The 20496-nt window shown below is 50.0% G+C and overlaps 1 protein-coding gene across 7 annotated transcripts in view; it reads left to right on the forward strand.

The window, feature by feature from the left end:
* Nucleotides 1-20496, forward strand: part of CTIF (cap binding complex dependent translation initiation factor) — a 294145-nt gene that overhangs the window by 237215 nt on the left and 36434 nt on the right. For all 7 annotated transcript variants that reach the window (XR_006195575.1, XR_006195576.1, XM_042911713.1 and 4 more), the window contains exon 10: nucleotides 16424-16579. Coding sequence is in view for 5 of the 7 variants with exons in the window: in XM_042911713.1 (XP_042767647.1) it covers nucleotides 16424-16579 (156 nt within the window). In the remaining 2 variants the exon portion in view is untranslated. The remainder of the gene's footprint in view (nucleotides 1-16423; nucleotides 16580-20496) is intronic.

Genomic DNA, 20496 nt, shown 5'->3' on the forward strand with positions numbered 1-20496 from the left:
GACTCCCAAGGCCTCCTGTGATGGGCCACCCCGATGATTTCCCATAGTGCTGCCCCTTGAGGAGTATCTGAACTACCCTTAATTTTCCTCTCTTCAAACCCCACCTGTCTTGAGTCCTGTTTTTCATATAAAGGGGAAGTTTCTGATCAGCTTAATTGTGCCAACGTGATTTGTAGTTGATATTTTACCTGTGGTTTGACCGGGGGGCGGGGGGTGTTTCTGGAGAAACAGTGCCTTCTCCTAAAGGTGTGGTGCTAATGGGGCGACGTCAGGCACTGGGGTGTGCCTCTGGGGGCGCTCTAGGGCAGGGGGGAGCCTCTGGGATAATTCCACTGAGGCCTGCAGCCAGCCTCTCCCCTATGGGACAGGAATCAAGCATTGGGATCTCGCGGTATCTGTGAGAGGTGGTAGGGCTCCTCGTATGAACCTGTTCTCCAGATGGGGCTCAGCAAGGCCAGGAGCCCTGCCCAGACTCCCAGAGTGCCCTCTGGGCTCCCGTTGGGTGTTTGCCAGGGAAGCGGTGCCTTCCGTGCTGGGCAGAGCTGGCGGCATGGGAGGGGAGACCACCCCTTCCAGGTCTTCAGTTCCTCTCAGTCAGAACATCACCTGTCACCCGGGGAACACTTCCTCCGCCTGCAGCAGAGCCGGTGCCACCAAGGGGCCGGCGGGCGGGTGGGGAAGTGCCAGACGCGATGGGTACCTCCAGCTTCCTGCCCTTTCTTTCCACAGACCTGTGAGCGAGCTGACGTTATTTTTATCTGGGGACACTGGCGTGGGAGGTATTTGTCAGTATCATCTCCCGAATGCGGTTTCATTATCTGTTGTCCAAGGTACCCCCAAATAAGTAGTGCTAAGTGTGCTAAGCTGTTCACATTTAAAAATACAGCCAGACTGATGAAAGATAATTTGCTCATGGGGCTGACATCACAACCTAAGCACAGAGCTGTTAGTTCCAGAGGCCAAGCTTTATTTTTACCCTTCTGGGCTTTTGGGTCATCACACATCAGGGCTCAAGCTTTCTTTAAAATCCTCATTCTGTGTCTGTAATCCACAAGAAGGAAAACGGCCCACAGGGTATGGACTGGACACAGGGGCAGGTTGTATATACTCATACTGGGTGTGTGCTGAGTCAGCGTGAGTTCCAGTCTGAGTCCAGCGAGGTGGCGGCCTGGTGGGCAGGTATGTGACAGGTGCCGGCCCCAGGAGGTTTCTAAAGACAGTTTCGGGAGTGTCCCCTAATAGGCCTTGGTAGAGTCCCTCGCTGCGTTGTTCCCCAGCGTTTTTCCGGTGCCTCTGAGTCTTGCCGTGTCCTAAAAAGTTGCCCCGTGGGGTATAGGACTGTGTAGAGTTTTCACTTGAGGCAGTAGCTCTCAGCTGGGGGGTGATTTTGCCTCCAGGATGTATTTGAAAACCTCTGGAGATAGTTTTTGTCTCCACTACTCGGGGTGCAGGTCTGGAGCCTCGATTGGCATCGAGTGAGTAGAGGACTACAGTGCACAGGACAGCGCCCCACAGAAAGGAATAATCCAGCCCAAAATGTCTAGAATACCGAGCCAGGTCAGCAGGACCACAGGTGGGGAGGCGATCGGTGCCAGTTGGCAGCTGTTGGACATGTGGAACAATTCAGGAAGGTCTCAATTCACCTTATGCAAGGCCAGGACCTAGCTGGACGTTAAGGGGCTGATGAGCCAAGTGTGATTCCCACCCCTCAAGGCCAACCACCCAGTTTTATAGAGTACTTTCAGTTCTCCAGGGGATTTTGTATCCATTACGTCCCTCATTTAGTCTTCACCACCACTCGTGGGTCTGATGGGACAAGTATCATCAGCCCCATTTTGTGGATGACCAAACTGAGGCCCAGTGAGGTGAATAACTTGCCCAAGGTCACCTAGCCTCAGAGAGGCAGATCTTCTGGTCTTTCTGCTAGATCATCTCTTAGTAAGGTTAACACACCCTCTTCTAATTTCAGAGCTCCTTTTTCTCTCTTGGCTCCTGTTGGACTCCATATTGATGAGGAATCATCCCTTTCTTCCTTCTAAATGTGAGCAGAAACTTGAATAAGGACAGGATGAGCTTCCCATCCTAGCATCTACCTTTCTCCTTAGGAAACTTCCCTTTACAATCCCATCTAGAATACAACCCATCCTGTATTCATGCCCTCTCTGATCTTTTGCCAAGCTCAGATCTAAGACAGAAGTTACCTACCGGTAGAGCAGCCAAGAGATCACCTCCCTCTGCCTTAACAACGTCCTCTCCCTGGGACTGAGATGCCTCAGAGGCCCCCATTCATTTATTCAGTTACTCTGTAAATACTGGCTAAAAGCCTATTACCTGGCCGCTGGATGTATATTGGGGAATAAAACAATTCCACCGCCCTAACGGTGCTTGTGGCCCCAGTGGGGGAGGCAGTCACTGGGCACATAAACCAGCAGGTGTATAATTCTCAATTGTGTTGTGTGCCACGATGAAGAGCAAATGATATAGTGATGGGGCAGTAAGCAGAGTAGAGGCTTTACTTAGAGAAGGCAGGAGGCCTCTGGGAGGAGAAAACAACAAGGCCAACAGTTGCAGGATGAGTATGTGGGTGAGCTTCGCAAGGGCCAGAGTGTCCCCAGTCCTGGTGAGAGAAGCTCGGCGGGGTGGGGTGGGGGCACCTTGGTATGCATGGACACAGGATGGATTTTTCTTCTCCAACTCTTCCAGTATTTCACAGTTAACACACCCTTCAGCAGAAATATCTTGAAGGCCTCCCCTCAAGTGAAGTCATCAAGAGTCTCCAAACTGCTGTTTTATACCCAGCTCTACTCTCTGCCGGTTATGTGAGGAAGGAGGAAGACACCAAAAGGCTTCCCGTCTAGCCAAGGAAATAAAGTATCACATGAGACTTGTGTTAGCCAGCACGTCAGCTCCCAGTGGGATGCTTCCCACCCCTGCGCCTCCTCTGGCTCAGTAACCTGATGTCAGTACCACCCACAGTTCCTCCTCTGCACAGATGCCATCACCTATGACTGGCTCTAACTCCCACCACACACCGGTCAAGGAGTGGGAGGTCAGACAGGCTATCCCATCACACCTGGCATGGATATTCTTGGGGCCTAACTTGGGAAGGCCAAGGAAACAAGGGCAAGGAGGGGACAAACATCCACTGAGTATCCCCCTCGGCCAGGCAGTTTTCACTCTCATTCTGTCTAGCCCTGTTACCCTTTCCCATGTGGGAATGTGAGGCTGTGGGAGGTCTTGGGGCTTACCCAGGTCCAAGGGCTGGATGGGAGTCCGATCATCCAGGCCACTTTGGCTTTTGAGCCCCTTGTGTGTACTCTTGACTTCGGGCAAATCCTCAACCACGTGAAACAGATCTAGCAGAGGGCCTCTGCCTGGCACCGAGGCTCTCGGAGTCTGCCCACCCGACCACCGGTCATCCACCCTGACCGGGGACTCAAGCCTCCTCGGAACAACATAAGGGCCCATCTAGTCTGTGGCCTGGAGCTCACGGCTCATCAAGAGGGCCTGAGTGCTTCCTTCAGGGACACCCCCACCCCCACAGCACTGAGCACAGAACAGACATCAAGCCCACATGGTTCCAAACGCAACGGCACGTTGCAATAGAGGGACGCGTTCAGACAGAGCCTGATGCAAACAGCTTCCATCCACCTCTTTGCAGAAAATAGCAAGCGTGACCGTCCCTTCCACATCCATATCCCCATATGGTCTTTATAATCGGGGCAGGAGCCAGGATCCCCATTTCACGAGTGCAAATTGTGGCCTTCCATGAGCCCTCTGCCCCTTGTGTCCTCCTCCATTCCAGCTCCCCTCCAGGAACCCCACCCCTAGTCGTAGTTGCTTCACTGTTGTCCAATAAACACTTCGGGATGCAGCTTGATAAAAGATGTACGCACCCCATCCCAGCTTCCCTGAGGGATAATGCCCCATAAATGTTAGTGTGACTTTTGAAGACTTCGTCTGTGGCAAAGTTCAAAGTCGAGGGTGGATTTGGGCTTCAGGCTGAGTCATTCTGGAATCCCCATTAAAGGCCAAATCTTTGCGTGAGCATTTCAAGGGGTTTTCTCAAATTCTATAAATAGTTTAATAACGCCTGTGTAATTATCTATTTTTATCGCCAGCCTTCCAGACAGTTTCAGAAGTGATGGGGCTGCTCCCTGAAAGTAGGATTTCATGTCTTCAGTTTCATTACCGCTTCCAGAGCACAGCCTGCGGGCCTGGCCCCGAGCAGTGGGATCCCAGACAGCACTTCTGCCTGCCAGAGGTGACCCGACTTTTGTGGGAGCATCTGGTCGAGGCAGAAACTCTAGGACCAGACCCTAGAAATCCCCGAAAGCTGGAACAGCTGGGTTCTAGCCCCAGCTCCCACTTTCCTCACACAGAAAACCCCAGCCAGGGTACTTGTCTCCTGTATGCCTTGTTCCTAAAATCGTGTCATGTGGGCATCATAACTCTTTTTTAGCAGGGAGGGTTCTCACCTTTTCCCTAGGGTTTTCACATCCATTTCATCACTCTGTCATCTTCCTGACCCTGTGCAGGTCGTTTAGTCTCTTTCCACTCTATGCCTGATGGGGAATCAGGCACAGACAGCGATTGCCCCAATAACCGCACAGCAACTTGCCCAAACTAGACTTGTGGCGTTTTTATTTTGCAGACTTGTGGCCTTTTATTTGCTCCCGGAGCTGAGGCCATAGCATGCACGCCCCCTCCCTCCCCACAGAGAGCTCTGCATGATGGGTAAGACCTCCCTACGCCGGGGCAGACCCTGGTGACCCTATGTGCCTCCAAGGCCACGGCCACTCTCTGGGCAGGGTGGCAGCCAGGCAGAGAGGAATGTCAATTCTGCAGAGCTGATGGCGGGGCCCTCTCATCTGGGGGCACCCGCAGGGAAAGGCAGGGCAGAGGCAGGCAGCTGTCCTGTCCACAGGTGAGCCTTTTTGGACGGGACGCCTCTGGGGAAGGAAGAGCACCAGAAGCCAAATCAGGGACCTGGGTTCCAGCCCAACGAGCCTCAGAAGTGCGAGATGCTGTGTGAAGTAACACTTGTAGAAGTGCTCTGAAAAGAAAAATGCCACGTAAATGGATGGTGGGCCTCTGACCCCCAAATCAGGCTGGCAGCCAGGGTACCTCCCACGTGGTCTACTGGCTGGTTACTGAGGGCTGCCCCGGGAGACTTCGGTGCTCCGGTTCACCTGTACCTTGCAAATCGTACCTGTAAGTGTCTCCTGAGGCTCCATGAGTCCTATGGCACTCTGCTCGCCTCCACCGGTACTCCTGTCTGTCAAACAGTCCAGCCCTCTCTTCCTCCTCAGGCCGAAAGCAAAACTTCCAGCCTCTTCTGAGGGCTTTTCAAGGCCACAGCCACAGCAGGTGCTGGCTCCCCCTCGCCTGATAATGAGGCTTCACGCCTGCCTAAGTGTGAGACAGAATTCCCACTGAATCAGCCCGACTTCTCAGCTTCTCCCCACTGCACCCCAGTGCTGCTGCTGCTCCCGCCCCCCCTCATACAGATCAGCAGAGCTGAGCCAACCTGACCTGATTTTGCCAAGCCAGAGATATTCTAGGTGCTCACACCCTGGGAGGCTTGGAAAATGTCTCCAGAAGGTTCTAGATTCAACTGGAAGTGGCTGATGGCTGTTCCCGGCCACAGTGCCATCCATGAACCATCAGTGATGGAGAGTGTCGCCAGTGATTTTTTTTTTATTAATAATTGGAGGGCTGGGATTGGGAGAACGATTTTCATTTCCACTGATTCAAGCAGATTCAAGATCATCCAATAACGTTATTCTCTCTTCATCCTTTTGAGTGGGACTCAAAGGGCTATAGTACCCGCCAACATGCAGGCAGGGCATTTGACATGATGCTCAGGAGAGTTTCAGGCATGTGTGAAAGCCACAGTGATGGTCCCAGACCCAGATCTGTGTTTGCAGTGGGGAGCTGTTTCCTCTATCTGTGGTCTGGGGACCAGTCGTAGCGCCCCACCTGCCCAGCTACGAAATTGGCAACATGGGTCTGGCAGATCAGGGAGCCCCATGTCCACGTCCGCAGTGATTGAGCTGAGGGATGGTCATGTGACAAGCGGGGCCGATCAGAATCTGTCCCTGAGATTTGTGGTTTGGACAGTAGGACACAGGGAGGTCTGTCTGCCTTCCACTCACAAGCCATTATGATAGAGATTGGGACCTACTGACCACCATCTCTGCCCTTTGCCGTCGCAAAGGGAGACCCTGGCAGGAGAGAAAGTGGTTAATATGCACAAAACCAAGACAGGCAGAGGCAAGAGCGGGAGGGCCAGCTCTGGCATCATTGCGTGAGCCCCGTGGATCGGCCGTGTCCTTGGACCCCACCCCTCCCATTAGCCAGTTGAGGCCGCGTGCGGGTTTGGGAGGTTTTCTGTCACTCCCAGCTGAGATCACTACCCAACAGCGCACAGCAGAGTGAAGCAGTGGAGAGTGAGAGCGACCAGGGCTTTGGCATCATGTGGGTGGATGTCTGGTCCGCGGGCCAGGCAAGTCAGGGATACTCAGTGAGAAGTCCCGCCTGGAGTGGGAAAGGACATGCCCAGAGCCAAGGAGCAGTGCAGGGCCCAGAAGACATCAGAACTCCAGGCAAGCAACCAGTCATGGGGGGGAAGGCTGCAGCCCTGTGCTCACGCTGGCCTCCAGCCACCTTCTCCCTCCAGACAAGATGGGGAGCCACAGCAGACTCAGGCCCGAGCCTGAGTGACCTATGGGTCAGAGTCTCACTGTTGCAGAGCTGAGGTACTACTGAGTGAATCCCCAGTGCCAGGCCTCAGCGCCTAACAAGACCGAGTCAAGATTAGCAGCCGTGGCCACAGTGTGGCCGTGATGGCCAGCTGTGGGTGCAGCCTGGTGAGCATGCCTCTCGGCCGGGGCTGCACCCACAGCCTGCCAGAAGGATGGGGGGCAGCCAGGTCCGGGGCCAGCTTTGGTGGACAGAATGACTCAGGATGCGATGACCAAGAGGTCTCTCCGCCACTTGTTAAACACCTACTGTGCGCCAGATACACCGCACGCGTCACTCTTTGAAGCCAAGAAGGTCTCTCTGACCCAGTCGGAGGGACGCCACGCCCTGGGTGATCCTTCCATGATGCTGCCCCAAGTGGGTGTGTGAGAGGCAGGGTGTGTGGGCTGCCGGAGGCAGCCTGGCCAAGACAAAGATGCCTACCAGATAGCCCTTCCTCCCTTCTCCTCCCCTGACCCTGGCCCTGTGCTGGAGGCATGCCCACCCAGCCTCAGCCCATTCTCCTTACCGACCCGGCCCGGCCATGTGTCCTGATGCCTGGCCCCCAGCGCCATTCCGTCCTGCCTGGAGCCCAGGGATCCACTGTTCAGTCACAGAAGGTGGGCCTGTTTTTACAGCCATCACTTCTTCTGGTACGAAGCCACTGAAACCAACCTGAGGTGGCTTAATTTCCCTGAATCCCTTTTCATAAGGCTGCAGAGGGGTCTGGTGGAGCCCGGAGGCCCCAGCCCAGAAAAGGACAGGAAATGGCACATCCAGGATTCTCTGTCTCAGGCCACGGGAGATTGATCTAGCTAGGCTCTAGTTTCCTCTCCGGACCAGCTCTGGGCTTGGGAATTCCCCTGCCTCTGGGGGGACTGCTACTTTAGAGAGGGAGTCGGCAGCAGGGGCGCCTCCCTGAGTGGCTGACACCGAAGCAGAAGCCTGAAGGAAGTGAAAGCCTGCGCCGAATAAAAATAGAGCACCTCCTAGTCGAAAATGACTTTTCGTCTTTCCAATATAAAGAATTCCATCAAATACTCTCTTTGAGCCCTCCAGCCAGTGGCCGAGGAGAAGGGCTGAGACCCACTCACTGCCGCTGGCTGTCACCAGCTCCTCAATGCCTGTCCCTCCCACGTCTCATCCCAGCCTCTCCAGGAAAAAGAAACTTCCTGCCAGAAGTAAATAAGAGTGCACTTTCTCCTCCCCGCTGGGGAGATGGCAGCCCCAGCCACCTCTCTGCCCAGAAACAAACCGGAGTCACTGGGGGTGTAGAGTGTGCATGGGCACATTTCCCCGGGTCGTTTGTTTTCAAAGAAGGAGAAGGGAATGATGGTGAGTTTGCAGGGAGCGGTGGGGCCGCCCGTGGACTTCAGGAAGTGTCCGAATACACTGTGATCCTTATGCCTTACCCCTCCCCTCGCTCAGGATGGCATCTCCCCAGTGCTGTGGCTGCCTGGGGGCGGGGGTGTCTCCCCCCTGTGCCTGTACGCAGCCGTTTTGGGCTTGACCACAGGACTCTATCATGCCAGAGTTCATGTGGTTATCCAGAGCGGGGAAGAATTTCCCAGAATGCCTTGAGAAACCTGAGACACTGAATGGCTTTCAGGGCTTATTGATGTGGCCGGTGCAGGAAATAGCAGTACGTCAATAAATAGTTTTAGACAGGAAACAGGGCTTAAATGGTAGCCTTAAAGTTTGGGGAAAGGCACTAGGGGTTGCTGGGAGGGAGCCTGCCAGGCAGATGAGAACCTGAAGCCAAATACCAGACTTTGAAATGGCTGCCACCAATCTGAGGCCCCTTGCTGGTTCTGGATGCAAGAGGCCGATGTTGAAGGCAGAGCTGAGACCCAGGGGACGGCCGATTTTGGTTGGCAGAAAAGAGCTCCTTGTTTCAGAGGAAAAGCCGGCGGCCGACAACATGTGTGCCCAGAGAAGACACGCAGCTGGGTTTCGGTGGCCTCTGAGCTGGGCATGTTCACAACGCATTTCCCCACCCTTCCAGTGAGAGTCAACGCTAGCTTGTAGAACGCTCCAGGAGTTCCGCTGTCCTCGTCAAAAAAATCAAGGGAAAGGGTCACAACCTGCCAATTTCTTCCTAAGGAACTGCTTTTCTGATTATAAAACAAAATGTTCACAGAAGAATAGAAACATTCAGGAAGTAATAAAAAGTAAAAAACAAAGGTCATCCATAAATCCACTGTTGAGAAACAACGACTGTTACACCTTGGATATTTCTCATCTTTTTCCTTTCAAAGAAAATTTCACGGGGCACCTGAGTGGCTCAGTCAGTCGAGCATCTGATGCTTGATTTCGGCTCAGGTCATGATCTTCACGGTTCATGGGTTCGAGCCCAGCATCGGGCTCCACGCTGACGGCACTGAGCCGGCTCTCTCTTCCTCTCTCTCTCTGCCCCTCCCCCTACTCACACTCTCTCTCTTTCTCCCTCTCTCAAAATAAATAAAAATGTTTTCAAAAAATTTGTGGATGCGATTACATGCAATTACATGCAATTATGCTTTCGGTTTTTTCACTTAACGTTATATAGCCATTTTCCCATGGTGTTATAAACTTCTCATAAACATAATTTTTAATGGGTGCAAGGATTATCGCTTACTTAATCATTCTCCTATTGTTGGATACTTAGGTTGTTGAATTTTTGTGCTTGTTAAGCTTATTTTTCCTGTTACTATTAATACTGCCTTATGATAATTATCCCCAAGTGCAATCACTAAATCAAACAATAAGAACACTTTGAAGGCTTATTTTAGGATCTTTTTAGGAACGTATAACCAATTTACACAGCACGCATATGAATGTCTATCTCACCGCATCCTCACCAGCACTGACCATCACCGGTTTTTAATTTATTAATATAGAAGGTAGAAAAAAATGGTATTTTCATGAATTTGATTGCTACTGAGACTTAATTAATTTGTTTCTATTTATTTATCAGCAATTTATGTTTTCATATGTGAATTATCCTTTAATGGCCTTTTCCCATTCGTCCATGAGGGATTTAGTACTTGTATTACAAATTTGATCAAGGTGTTCATAGACTGACTGTTGCCCTGTGTCACATTTATTACAGACTTTTTTCCCAGACTATTAATTGCCTTCTAAGTGTGTTTGTAATATTTTGATGCATTCCTTTGTTGTGTTAATGTGGAAAGCCCTTCTCCATCCAGAAATTTTATTCTCGATCTAATTTTCTTCAAATTCATGTGGTTTGTCTCTTTTTTTTTTTTTTTTTTTTTTTTCTTGAAGGTTTACCTCTTTATTCCATCTGGTATTCATTTTAGGGCCCAGTGTGAAGGGAGACTCTAAAGTATTATCCCCCCCAACTCCCGTACTTAGACAGCTGTACCTGTACTGTTGCCTGAGTGACTAATGCTCCCTTTGCCACTGATTTGTGGTCCTCTGGGGACCATGTGATAAATCCTTATGGATACCAAATCTGTTTCTAAGCTATGTGATCTAACTATCCATTCTTATGTCGGTTCCACACCCTTTCGAATTAAAGCTTTAGGATAGGTGAAAACCCGTATGACTCTTTGCAATTTTGATGGTTCTGATTTTAGCTTTTCTCCTGTACTCTTTCAAATTACTTTTAGGATTATTTTTTTAAGCCCTTTTCCCTCCAAAGAGTTCCCATTGGAATATGGAGTACAAACCAAAGTTACGCTTGTGAATTATTTCACAGGGAATCACTATCTTTATAATGCTATCTACCCATTAAGGAATATTGTGTGTTTCTTCATTTGTTGAAGACTGTCCGGAATCTCTCAGTTTGGTTTTGCAATTTTCTTCGTAGAAATTTTGCACATTTCTAAATAATGTTAGTTAAGTATTTTTGTTGTTTTAAAAAATGAGCTTTTGTGCACTAAAATATCTCACTGGTTAATCTTATTTTAAAAAGCTGTTGATTTTTGTTTATTAATTTTGGGTCTAAATACTCTTATTAATTAATTAGTGGCTAAACTGTCTTCTTAATTCGAATCTTTATTAGAGGGTTCTCCTGGGTTTTTCATACGCATAACCACATCAAATCATTTTATCTCCTTCCAAGGGTCATGGACGTTGCTGCAATTTTTTAATTAGGCCTATTGATGTAATATATTATGTTGATAGATTTCCTAATACTAAATCGTCCTTGCCTTTCCGGCATAAAATCTACTTGGTTATAACGATCTATTTACTAGCATTTCATTTAGGACTTTCACATCAACTCACATCAGAGAGATAAGCCCATGGACTTGCTTGCTTGTAATATACTATCCTGAGATTTGGGTAATAGGAAACTGGAAAAACTTATCTTTTTATGTTCTAGATCAGTCAACATAGCAGAGCAGCTATCTAATTTTTTGAAAATTTGAATCAACTTACCTATAAAAATCATAAGTTTAGAGACCTCCAAATTCAGAACTTTTCATTTTGTTTTATGATTTTTATCTTTTCTGACTTTTTTATTGATTTTTTAAGTAAAGTGTGGTTATGTTAAGTAAAGTGTGGTTATATTTATTTTTTTTAACATCGCCTGTTTTATCATTTTCCCCCAAATCATCAACGCAGCGTTGTAAATAGCTTTTATTACATTTTTATCTACTGTATATCTTTTTTAATATTTTGACTGTATTTCTGCTTTATTTCTGTTTCTTCTTTCTTGGTTTTACATAATTTCCTTTCTCTGTTTTCTAATTAATTAGTTTTGGGCTTTATCTCTATTACGTCCTTTCATATATTTCCTTAGTTACTAGAACCTTGTTAATAAAAGCTTATTTACTTTGAGAGAGACAGAGAGAGGTGGGAGAGGAGGGGTAGAGAGAGAGTGAGAGAGAGAGAATCCCAAGCAGGCTCCATGCTTCAGCACAGAGCCCAACGTGGCGTTTGATCCCATAAACCATGAGGTCATGACCTGAGCCGAAATCAAGAGCCAGACAGCTTAACCGACTGAGCCATCCAGGAGCCTGCTCCACATGTGTAATTTCGAATTTAATAACATATTTCACCCAGTATATCCAAAATTTCAACATGTAGTTGGTATTTTTTAAATATGAGACATTTACATTCTTTGATACTAAGTCTTTAACATCTCCCCTCTATTTTACACTTACAGCACATCTCAGTTTGTATGACCACATTTCAAGCACTCAGTAGTCCTATGTCACGAGTGGCTACCATACTGGACAGAATAGGTTTGGATGATGTATTTGCTTCCTCTTTTGAATAGCCCAAATAGTTAAGACTATAAACTTACCTTTCATTATAGCTTTGACCACATCCCGCAAGTGTTTATAACTCTCTATTTCCTAATCTATTATCATATATTTGAGGATCTCTTCATTCCATCTTTCTTTAGGAGACTATTTTTAAACACCCAAGTAATTGGCTGTTCTTTTATCGCTCTTAATTCTTGGCCCAAATAGAATCTCTGTGCTTGGAAATTTGTAGTGAATCACAATTTACATGAGGCTAGTTTCCCTTTAGTCTTATTAATTACATTATTGAAACCATCTAAGTGATTGAATTTTGTCCATTAGCCATGGAATACTGGTGGTTTCATTTCCAAATACTGTTCTTCTTTTTTTTCTTATGTTTCAAGAGATTTTGTTTTATGTATTTGAGTCGATGCTATGTAGTATATAATCTTTCTTGTTATCTATTATGAATGTAATTATACATATATATATATATAAAACCTTTTTTATTTTACTTAACTATTGTTGTCTTGAAAACTACTTTGATTTTACTAGTGTTTTCATTCTATTTTTATTTTCCCACCATTATTTTTACCCATCCATTTATTTTATATATCCTGTTTCAGTGTGGCCAATGGTTACTAGTGTTTATTTTTAATATTTTCAAAGTCATAGTTTAACTTCTATTTCTATGTTTACCGTACTTAAGGAAAACACAATAGCTTGTGAATCCTTCGGGTCTAAATTATGAAATGTGTATGCCTTACAGTCTTCTGTTCCTTTCTACCAGTATTTATCAGTCTTCAGTAATTTAATCTTAGATTATTAAATCACCACTACTATAAGATTCTTATTCAGATTTCGTTTAAAGATCAAATAGCTTCTCTTTCAAGGACTGTTTCCGGCTTTTGATTCTATCTTACAACCAAAGTTATAATTACTTATTTTAACTTCATCAGTCTGTCTACCTCGTTTCAGTTTTCACTTCTGGTCTTGCTCTACTCTGATTTCCTCAAGCTGAGTCTAAATTTTGTTGTCTGGGCATGCTCTTAAGAAAGCTTTTACATGTTTAAATGATTTTTCACTGCGGCAACAGAAAACACCACATAAGTAAAATTTACCATCTCGACCGGTTATATGTGTGCAATTCCATCATGTTAGCTATGGTCACATTGTTGTGCAACCAGTCTCCACAACTTTTTCATCTTACGGAACTGAAACTCTAACCCATCGAGCAATTCTCCCGTCCCCTCTCTCCCCAGCCACCAGCAACCACCATTCTGCCTTCTGTTTCTGTGATTTCGACTTCTCCAGTTACCTGTGGAGGAGGAATCATACGGTATTTGTCATTTTGTGGCTTGCATATTTCAGTTAGCATAATGTCCTCCAGGTTCACCTGTGTTGTAGCACGTGTCAGAATTTCCTTCCTTATTAAGCACGTAGGTAGGACTTTGAAGAACATTTACTTATGTAAGATGCGTTTCTCCTGCTTTTGCTCGGCGCTCTGTGTGTTCTTTTCCCCCTCAAACAAACGAAGATGTTGCCTCGGTGTCTCTGAGTTTTAACATCAAATACAGAAGTGTAAGGCCAACCACATTTTTGTTCCTTTGTAAGAAACCTAGGGTTGTTTCCCGCCCCCGCCCCCCCCACGCCCCGATCAAAGCTGTTTTTAGAATTTTTCTTTTTCTTGAAATTAAAAAAGAAAATTCTCCTGCTAAGTATCAATGGTGGGGCTCCGGAACGCCGTGCGCCCTTTCCACCCGAAGAGTGTATTCTTTGACTTCTGGTTTTCAACTCAAAGTGTTTCGCTCTGGTCTCTGTATCCCATCTATTCTGGGATCCTTTTTGAAAACCTCTGTAATTCATAGGTGAGACATCCGTCCACTCAGTCTTCTCCTTTTTCATTTCCTTTTCATCCATCTTCAGCTTTCTAGTTGTTTTCCAAGTTTGTCTTACGTACGACGTTTTCTGCAGAACCCATTCCGTCCTTTGTTGCCTTCACCTCACGTCCCCATGTCGCCACTGTGTTCCTCATTCCCATTCGGTTCCCCCCCGAACGCTGGCTCCCATCTTAACACTTCCTCGCTGCTTGGGGCTTCTAGCGAGTCGTGATCCCCACTTGTGAATGCCCCTCCACCTGTCACAGAACCCATGCTATTGCCCTTCGGGACCTAAAAGCCCACCATGTTTTGTACTTGAATTTTTAACTTTATTTATTCTTGGCACCTTGTTTTCATTTTCAAAGCCATGCATTACCATTAGGCCTTCAGGGTAGCGAGCCCCTGTTCTGCGGTGCAGGCTCTTCCCATAGAGGGCACATTGCTTTTCTCTTCCCTTACCCTTGAATGACAGAGGCTCAGTTTGGTTTTGGGGTTAGCCGTATGGCTCATCCTTGGAATTCTCGATGTCTGCTGTGGCAGCGGTCGAGTCTTCCTCTCTGTGGGTGGTTTCATGGCACACCCCAGGTGTGATTTCCAGTATTTAGCAGGTGTTCAGATTCCTAGTGCGTTTTGCCAGCCCCAAACAGAATCCTCTCTTGGGGCCACTGATTACCAGGAGGAAACTGAGTCAAGCTGTAGTTCTTTGATCAGATGTGATCGGTTTTTTAAACTCTGGCTTCTGGTATGCACAGCCCCAAGCCTTTTCCTGACTGAGAGCGCTTTGCCTGATAGTATCGTGCCTCTGAGGACACAGGGTGCCTTCGGCCCCTGAATCCCTAGTGACCAGGGCAAGAGCAGTGCTGGTAGGAGCTGCCCTGGTGCGCGGGACGGGGTGCGAAAGCAGCCACAGACTGCCTACCAGCCAGGGGCCGACAGGGAACGGCTGAAGGCCAAGCTGCCTGCCCATCTACCCCTTGACTTTGGTCTTCTGGGGAGGAGGCTAAGCTGCCCCGGGCAAAGAGAGCTTCTTCACGACAGCATTTTAGTTACTGGCGTCAACCTCCCGAGTCTGGTGAGGAGTCTGTTGGTGAACTGTTATCTTCCTTCTCAGTGTTGTCGTGGGGATTTCTTCTTCTACGTCCGCCTGCACAGGCATTTTTCTGGGAGATGGGGAAAGGATAACTCAGGCACTGATAGAGGGCCCCGACTTGACTCCCAGGTCGGCACTTTATAAAGGCCGGGCGTTGTGGTTCTCAGCCACGGTTGCACAACGGAATCACCTGGAGGCTTTCACGGATTACCAGGGTCCTGGCCCCACCGTGGCCAGCGACACAAACCTCTCTGCAGCGGAGCCCAAACATCTGTAGCTTCCAGGTTCCTCCAGGTGACCCCAGCGTGCAACCAAGGCTGAGAGCCTTCAGGCCAGTATTTCGAGAGCAATGGTAGGGCGGAGGTTCTTACTCAGATTCCAATGCTAAGTGACCTCGATCCAGTCTTTTAACCTCTTTGAGCCTTAGTCTCTCCCATTCGAACATTGAAACACTAATGTCTGCCTCTGCTCTGACCACATAAGGATATAGTGGGACAAACACAGGCTAATGAGAATGAAATGACCTAAAGATTCATGACTTCTAGGACAGCAGTCCAGGGCCCTTTATAGGCCTAGGGTGGTGGGCAAAGTCATGTATTCATTCACAGGTACCTAAAACACCACCAGGCCGCCCCTCTGGGCTCCCTGCTCTCAGTGCAGGGCCCACTTCGGCTCCTCTGTCCCCGTCTCTCTCTCTCCCTCTCTCTCTCTGCCCTTCCCCACTTGCACTCTCTCTCCCTCTCTCTCTCTCAAAAATATACAAACATTTACGGACACGTGGGTAGCTCAGTCAATTAAGCGTCCGACTTCAGCTCAGGTCATGATCTTATCGTTTGTGCGTTCGAGCCCCTCGTGGGGCTCTGTGCCGACAGCTCGGAGCCTGGAGCCTGCTTCAGACTTTATCTCCCTCTCCCTCTGCCCCTCCCCCTCTGTCTCTCTCTCTCTCTCTCTCTCTCTCTCTCAAAAATAAACACTGAAAACTTTTAAAAGAAAATAAAAATAAAAAGGAAGAGGAAGAAAAGCTTGGTGTCCAGAGCAGGCAGATCTGGGTTCAAATCCCAGCTCTGCCATGGGCAAATTGGATAACTTCTCTAACCTCCATTTCACCATCTATAAAATGGGGCAATAATAGGACCTACCTCATGGGATCATTGTGATGATCGAATATGAACAGTTAGGGTACTTGACTCCAAAGGTGCTTTGGAGGTTAACCAGAGCGGGTGGAATGGGCGAGACGATGACTCTGGGAGAGGTGTCATCTCGCCTTCATCTCACTCCCCCACCTCGCTATTGGGGTCAGCGAGGCAAGGCTGACGGGCCCCCAATCTGGAAACTGAGGAAGAGGCGCTGTGGACGCAGGTCGGGGTGGCTCTGGAGTCCCCAGCAGTCACCCTCCAGCCACTGAAAGCATGGGGTTGACCAGTTGCCTCGGACTAGCCCTTAGCCGGTGGGCGCTACGGCTGAGCAGGCTGACCTTGGCGAGGCTGACCCGGTCTCTTGTGCCTCCGCAGAAGGACTTCACGGTGCGGGAGGAGCTGCAGCAGCAAGACGTGGAGCGCTGGCTTGGCTTCATCACCTTCCTGTGCGAGGTGTTCGGCACCATGCGCAGCAGCACGGGCGAGCCCTTCCGCGTGCTCGTCTGCCCCATCTACACCTGCCTCAGGGAGGTAAGCGACCGGCGCCGACAACGTCACCTGGGAATGTCTGTAAGCAAAACCCGGATGCCCGGGGAAAGCTACGGGGCCGGTACCACTTACCGCGCGATCAATCGCTTGGTAAAGAGAAACGTAAGTCCCCGGGCTTCTGTTTACGAAAGCCAGGCTGTAATTTACTCGGTTTGTATAAAGGGCAAGAGCCGTCCAAAGGGAAGGATTGTTAACTCAGACCTCACAATCTAGAATGCTGCCTGCAGGGAGGAGGCCTCCAGGAAGTATGAACTGAATGAGTAGATCTTTGGTCTGGATTGGTTTGCCGTTGAATTATTTGCTTCTAAATTTCACCTAAAAAAAAGAAATAAGAATTGCCGAGAAGCTTTTGAGAAGCAAGAGGTCAGGGGTGGCCTTGCCCTACCAGATACAGGTCAGGGGCGGCCTGCCCTACCACTGCAGGAGGTCACCCTGGCTACGCCCGGGGGCCAGAATTGGAAAGGACAAACACAGAAGCCGGGAGCGCCTTACGGGGCCATTGGTGTCGTCTGGTGACAGGGTGGTGGCTCGGAACCCAGCCGTGACGGTGTGGAGGGGGACTGTATTCCAGTTATGTTTTTGAGTTGGAACCAACGGGACCTGCTGACGTGAGATTTCGGGGAAAGGAGGAAGGGACGTGGGCTCCCGGTTCATCGGCCTGGTGGCGCCATTTTCTGGGATGGGAAGGCCTGGAAGAAAAACCCAGTGGGGATGAAAACCAGGAGTCGTTTTCTTCTGTTTGGGTGACCTCGTCGTCACCAGGGAGCTGTCCCGCGGTTGCTCAGATAGAAGTGTCTGGAGATCAGGAAGCCATCGGGATCCCTGGGGACATGGACTTGAGCGTCGTGTAAAGTGACAGTGTGCACCTGGTGCTCCAGGCGGGGGACCAGATGGGGTGACCCACGGAGTGGGGGTAGATGGAGGAGTGGCCAGGAGGCAGGAAGGCCAGCCAGGAGGGCGCGGGTCAGAGGAGGCTCCAGGAGGGCTGAGAATCATCCCACCGGGAGCTGGTGCCAACCCGTCACATGTGCTGCCCCCTCCCACTCCCAGCAGCGGCCCTGGGACCTAGGGAGGAGCAGCCTCGGGAGCGGCAGAGGGGGGGTCAATCCGACCAGCCAGAGAAGCGGCCGGGGTTTAGCAACAAGGAGGTCGGGGGCCCGCGGTGTCAGTGGGGCGAGCACGGACGCCACGTGAGGCCACGCTGCGGAGTCAGTGGAGGTGAGGACGTGCGTGCGGACAAGTCTTTGGAGAAGTGTTTCTGTGAAAGGCAACAGGGAAAGAGGAACCTGTCACCTACAGGGGAGGGGTGACGTCAAGGGACATTTTTTGTGTTTTTGAAAGGAAGAAGATAATAGAGCAGTGTAAGAGAAGGGAAGGGGTATTTGTGAATGTCTGGGAAGCATCCACTTCTAGGGAGCAGGGTGCTCGCCCCAGGCGGTGCAGATGCTGGCTAGAGCAGAGCACGCGGACCTCCCCCGGGCACCTTGGAAACCCGTCAGTCTCGTAGCCAGACGTACTTCTTAACGAACGTGCCTGATTTCAGAGTTCTTTCTCAGAATCAGAAAACGGCCTCTTCCAACCGTGTGTCGTTCTCAAAGCGTCGCAAACTTGAACGCAGCACCACGAGAGGCCATAGCTTTGCGTTTGCCATCCCTCGGGGGTGACTGGAAGGCGGCCCTCTTGGAAGCAGGATGGCCTCTTGGGGTCCTCCCACCCCTGCCTGAGTTGCCCTGTGCCCCTGGCAGCCCAGCTCAAGGCAGGGAGCAGCGCTGTTCGAGGGCAGTGACCTGGATTGCCCCGACACGTTCCCTCTGCGTGATCTGGGCACCTCCTGGTGTTGCCATCACCTGCTTCCCCGAGCAGCAGGAGGCAGGGCTACAGCCGAGCGCCGGCCCTGGCTGCCAGGCCGCTTCTAACACCGCCTGAGGTAGCGCGAACTTTCGGGTGTGAGATCCGGAAGGTGCCAGGAGATCTGCGCAGAAACCGAGGAGCTTCCCCTAATGCACGCTTGTTGGGCACATGAAACCTTTCAGGACGGTGTCACAAACCCAAAAGTGCCTGCCACGCTCACGGTAAACTTGAAGAGTAAATAGTTCATCTGTGGCTTTCACCGTTTTGGGAAAAGAGGAAACCGGAGCCCCGTGCTCCAAGCTGTCTGCTCGGGGCCCACGGTGAGGTGGTTCAAGAGTACCAGGCCGGGGCTCAAATCCTGCCTCTGCCGGTTTTCGGCCGTTCCGTCTCAGGAGAGAGCTCACCTGCCCTGAGCCTTGGCTCCTGACCTGTAGAGCGGGATCATGCTGCTGGCCCTGAAGGGGTTTAGGGAGAAAGACACGGTGTGGAGTGGGTGCTAAGAGCACCAGGACAAGTAGGTCAGGGTGTGGAAGGAAATGCCCAAGGGACTTGTTCTTAGGCACGGTGGCTTTCAGAGAGCTGGGTGTCCTCCAGGCTGACTTAGGACTGGGCACATGCCCAATCTTAAAGGGGCACAGAGGCTGAGAGCCCTGCCCAGAGGGACACAGGGCCAGTCAGTGCCAGAGCTGGCCTGGAGCTTCTCATCGACCAATCTAGGGCTCTTTCCAATAAATAGAGAACTTAGCTTCCCTAAAACAGGGCCTTAAGAAAAGATGGGGGCATGAAGGGGGGCCCTGTGCCTTTGCCAGCTCCCTGGAGATAGACACTTGAATTTGCAGAATCTGTTGCTGCCTCCCCTACCTTATCTGTCCCACACACACACTCACACCTAGGCCTGACTGACATTCCCAAAGCAGGTTGGGCCAGCTCTAAGAAGTTTCTAGAAGTCAAAGCCACTGCTGCTGCCTCTCTCTCCGTGGAAGAGCTTAGGGTATTCCCCTGAAGCCATGCAGATGGCCGACCCCCAATCTACTGGGCCCACCCCTACCCTGGGTCCTCCCAATTCCCAGAACCACCCCAGGCCCACATTGCCGGCTGCCCACTAGACACATCCAGGTCATGCCTCAAGCCCCTCCAAGAAGATGTGGCCAGAGCTCTTCCCCAAGGCCTTCCTGCACAGTCCAGGTCCTGGTGTGGGCCCAGACCCTTACTTCCTGCCCCCTCACAGCCAGGCAGCAACCCCAGAACTCACCCAGTTGCCTTTTCTTACAGTCATGGGCCACCCGTTGTATCCCCTGCTTCTGCACACCTCCATGGCTTCTCCTCCTCCCCTTTCCTCTAGCTCCTGAATAAAACACAGACCCATGGGCCGTCTTGGTGTGAAAAGTCTCATTTAGCACAAACCTAAGAGGAAGAAAATCATCACAGCCCTACCACAACCTTGGGGTCCTCAGCTCACAGAGGCCACCTTCGCTGGACCTGGGGCTCACTGACCCCCACGCCCCTTTAAGATTGAGTGTGCGCTTGGCCCCAAAGCCCCTTCAGACTGGAGGCCACCGAGGGCTCTGAGAGGCACCCTGCCCTGGAGGGAGTCCCTGGGCCTTTCCTTGCACACTCTGACCTAGTTGAATTAACTGTTCTCTCAGTTACTCAAGCTTGAGACCTTGGACTCCATCCCTGGAGTCTCTCTCTTCATGGCCATAACACCTTTTCCCAGGCCCAGCCCAAGTCCCCTCTTCTGGGAAGTCCCCACCCCCACCCCCAGCAGAGCACAGGGACAGCTCCCAAGAACAAGGCATTGCACTCCATCCTTGAGGCTCCAGCCTTTCCGTGGTGCCTTAGTTAGTATTTTAGTATTGGGTAATTTAGTATTTAATTTATTTAGCAATTTAGTATTTAGTCATGATAACAGCACAGTGAAAGGCATTGGTCCCAAGCACATGATGCATTCTTTTCTCTTTTAACTCTGAAGATTATCATCCCCGGTTGCTAGAGAACAGAGAGGTCAGGCAGCTTGCTCTGGGCCACACAGCAGAGTCTGCTTCGGA

This window comes from Panthera leo, chromosome D3, assembly GCF_018350215.1.
Source record: "Panthera leo isolate Ple1 chromosome D3, P.leo_Ple1_pat1.1, whole genome shotgun sequence".
Taxonomy (NCBI): domain Eukaryota; kingdom Metazoa; phylum Chordata; class Mammalia; order Carnivora; family Felidae; genus Panthera; species Panthera leo.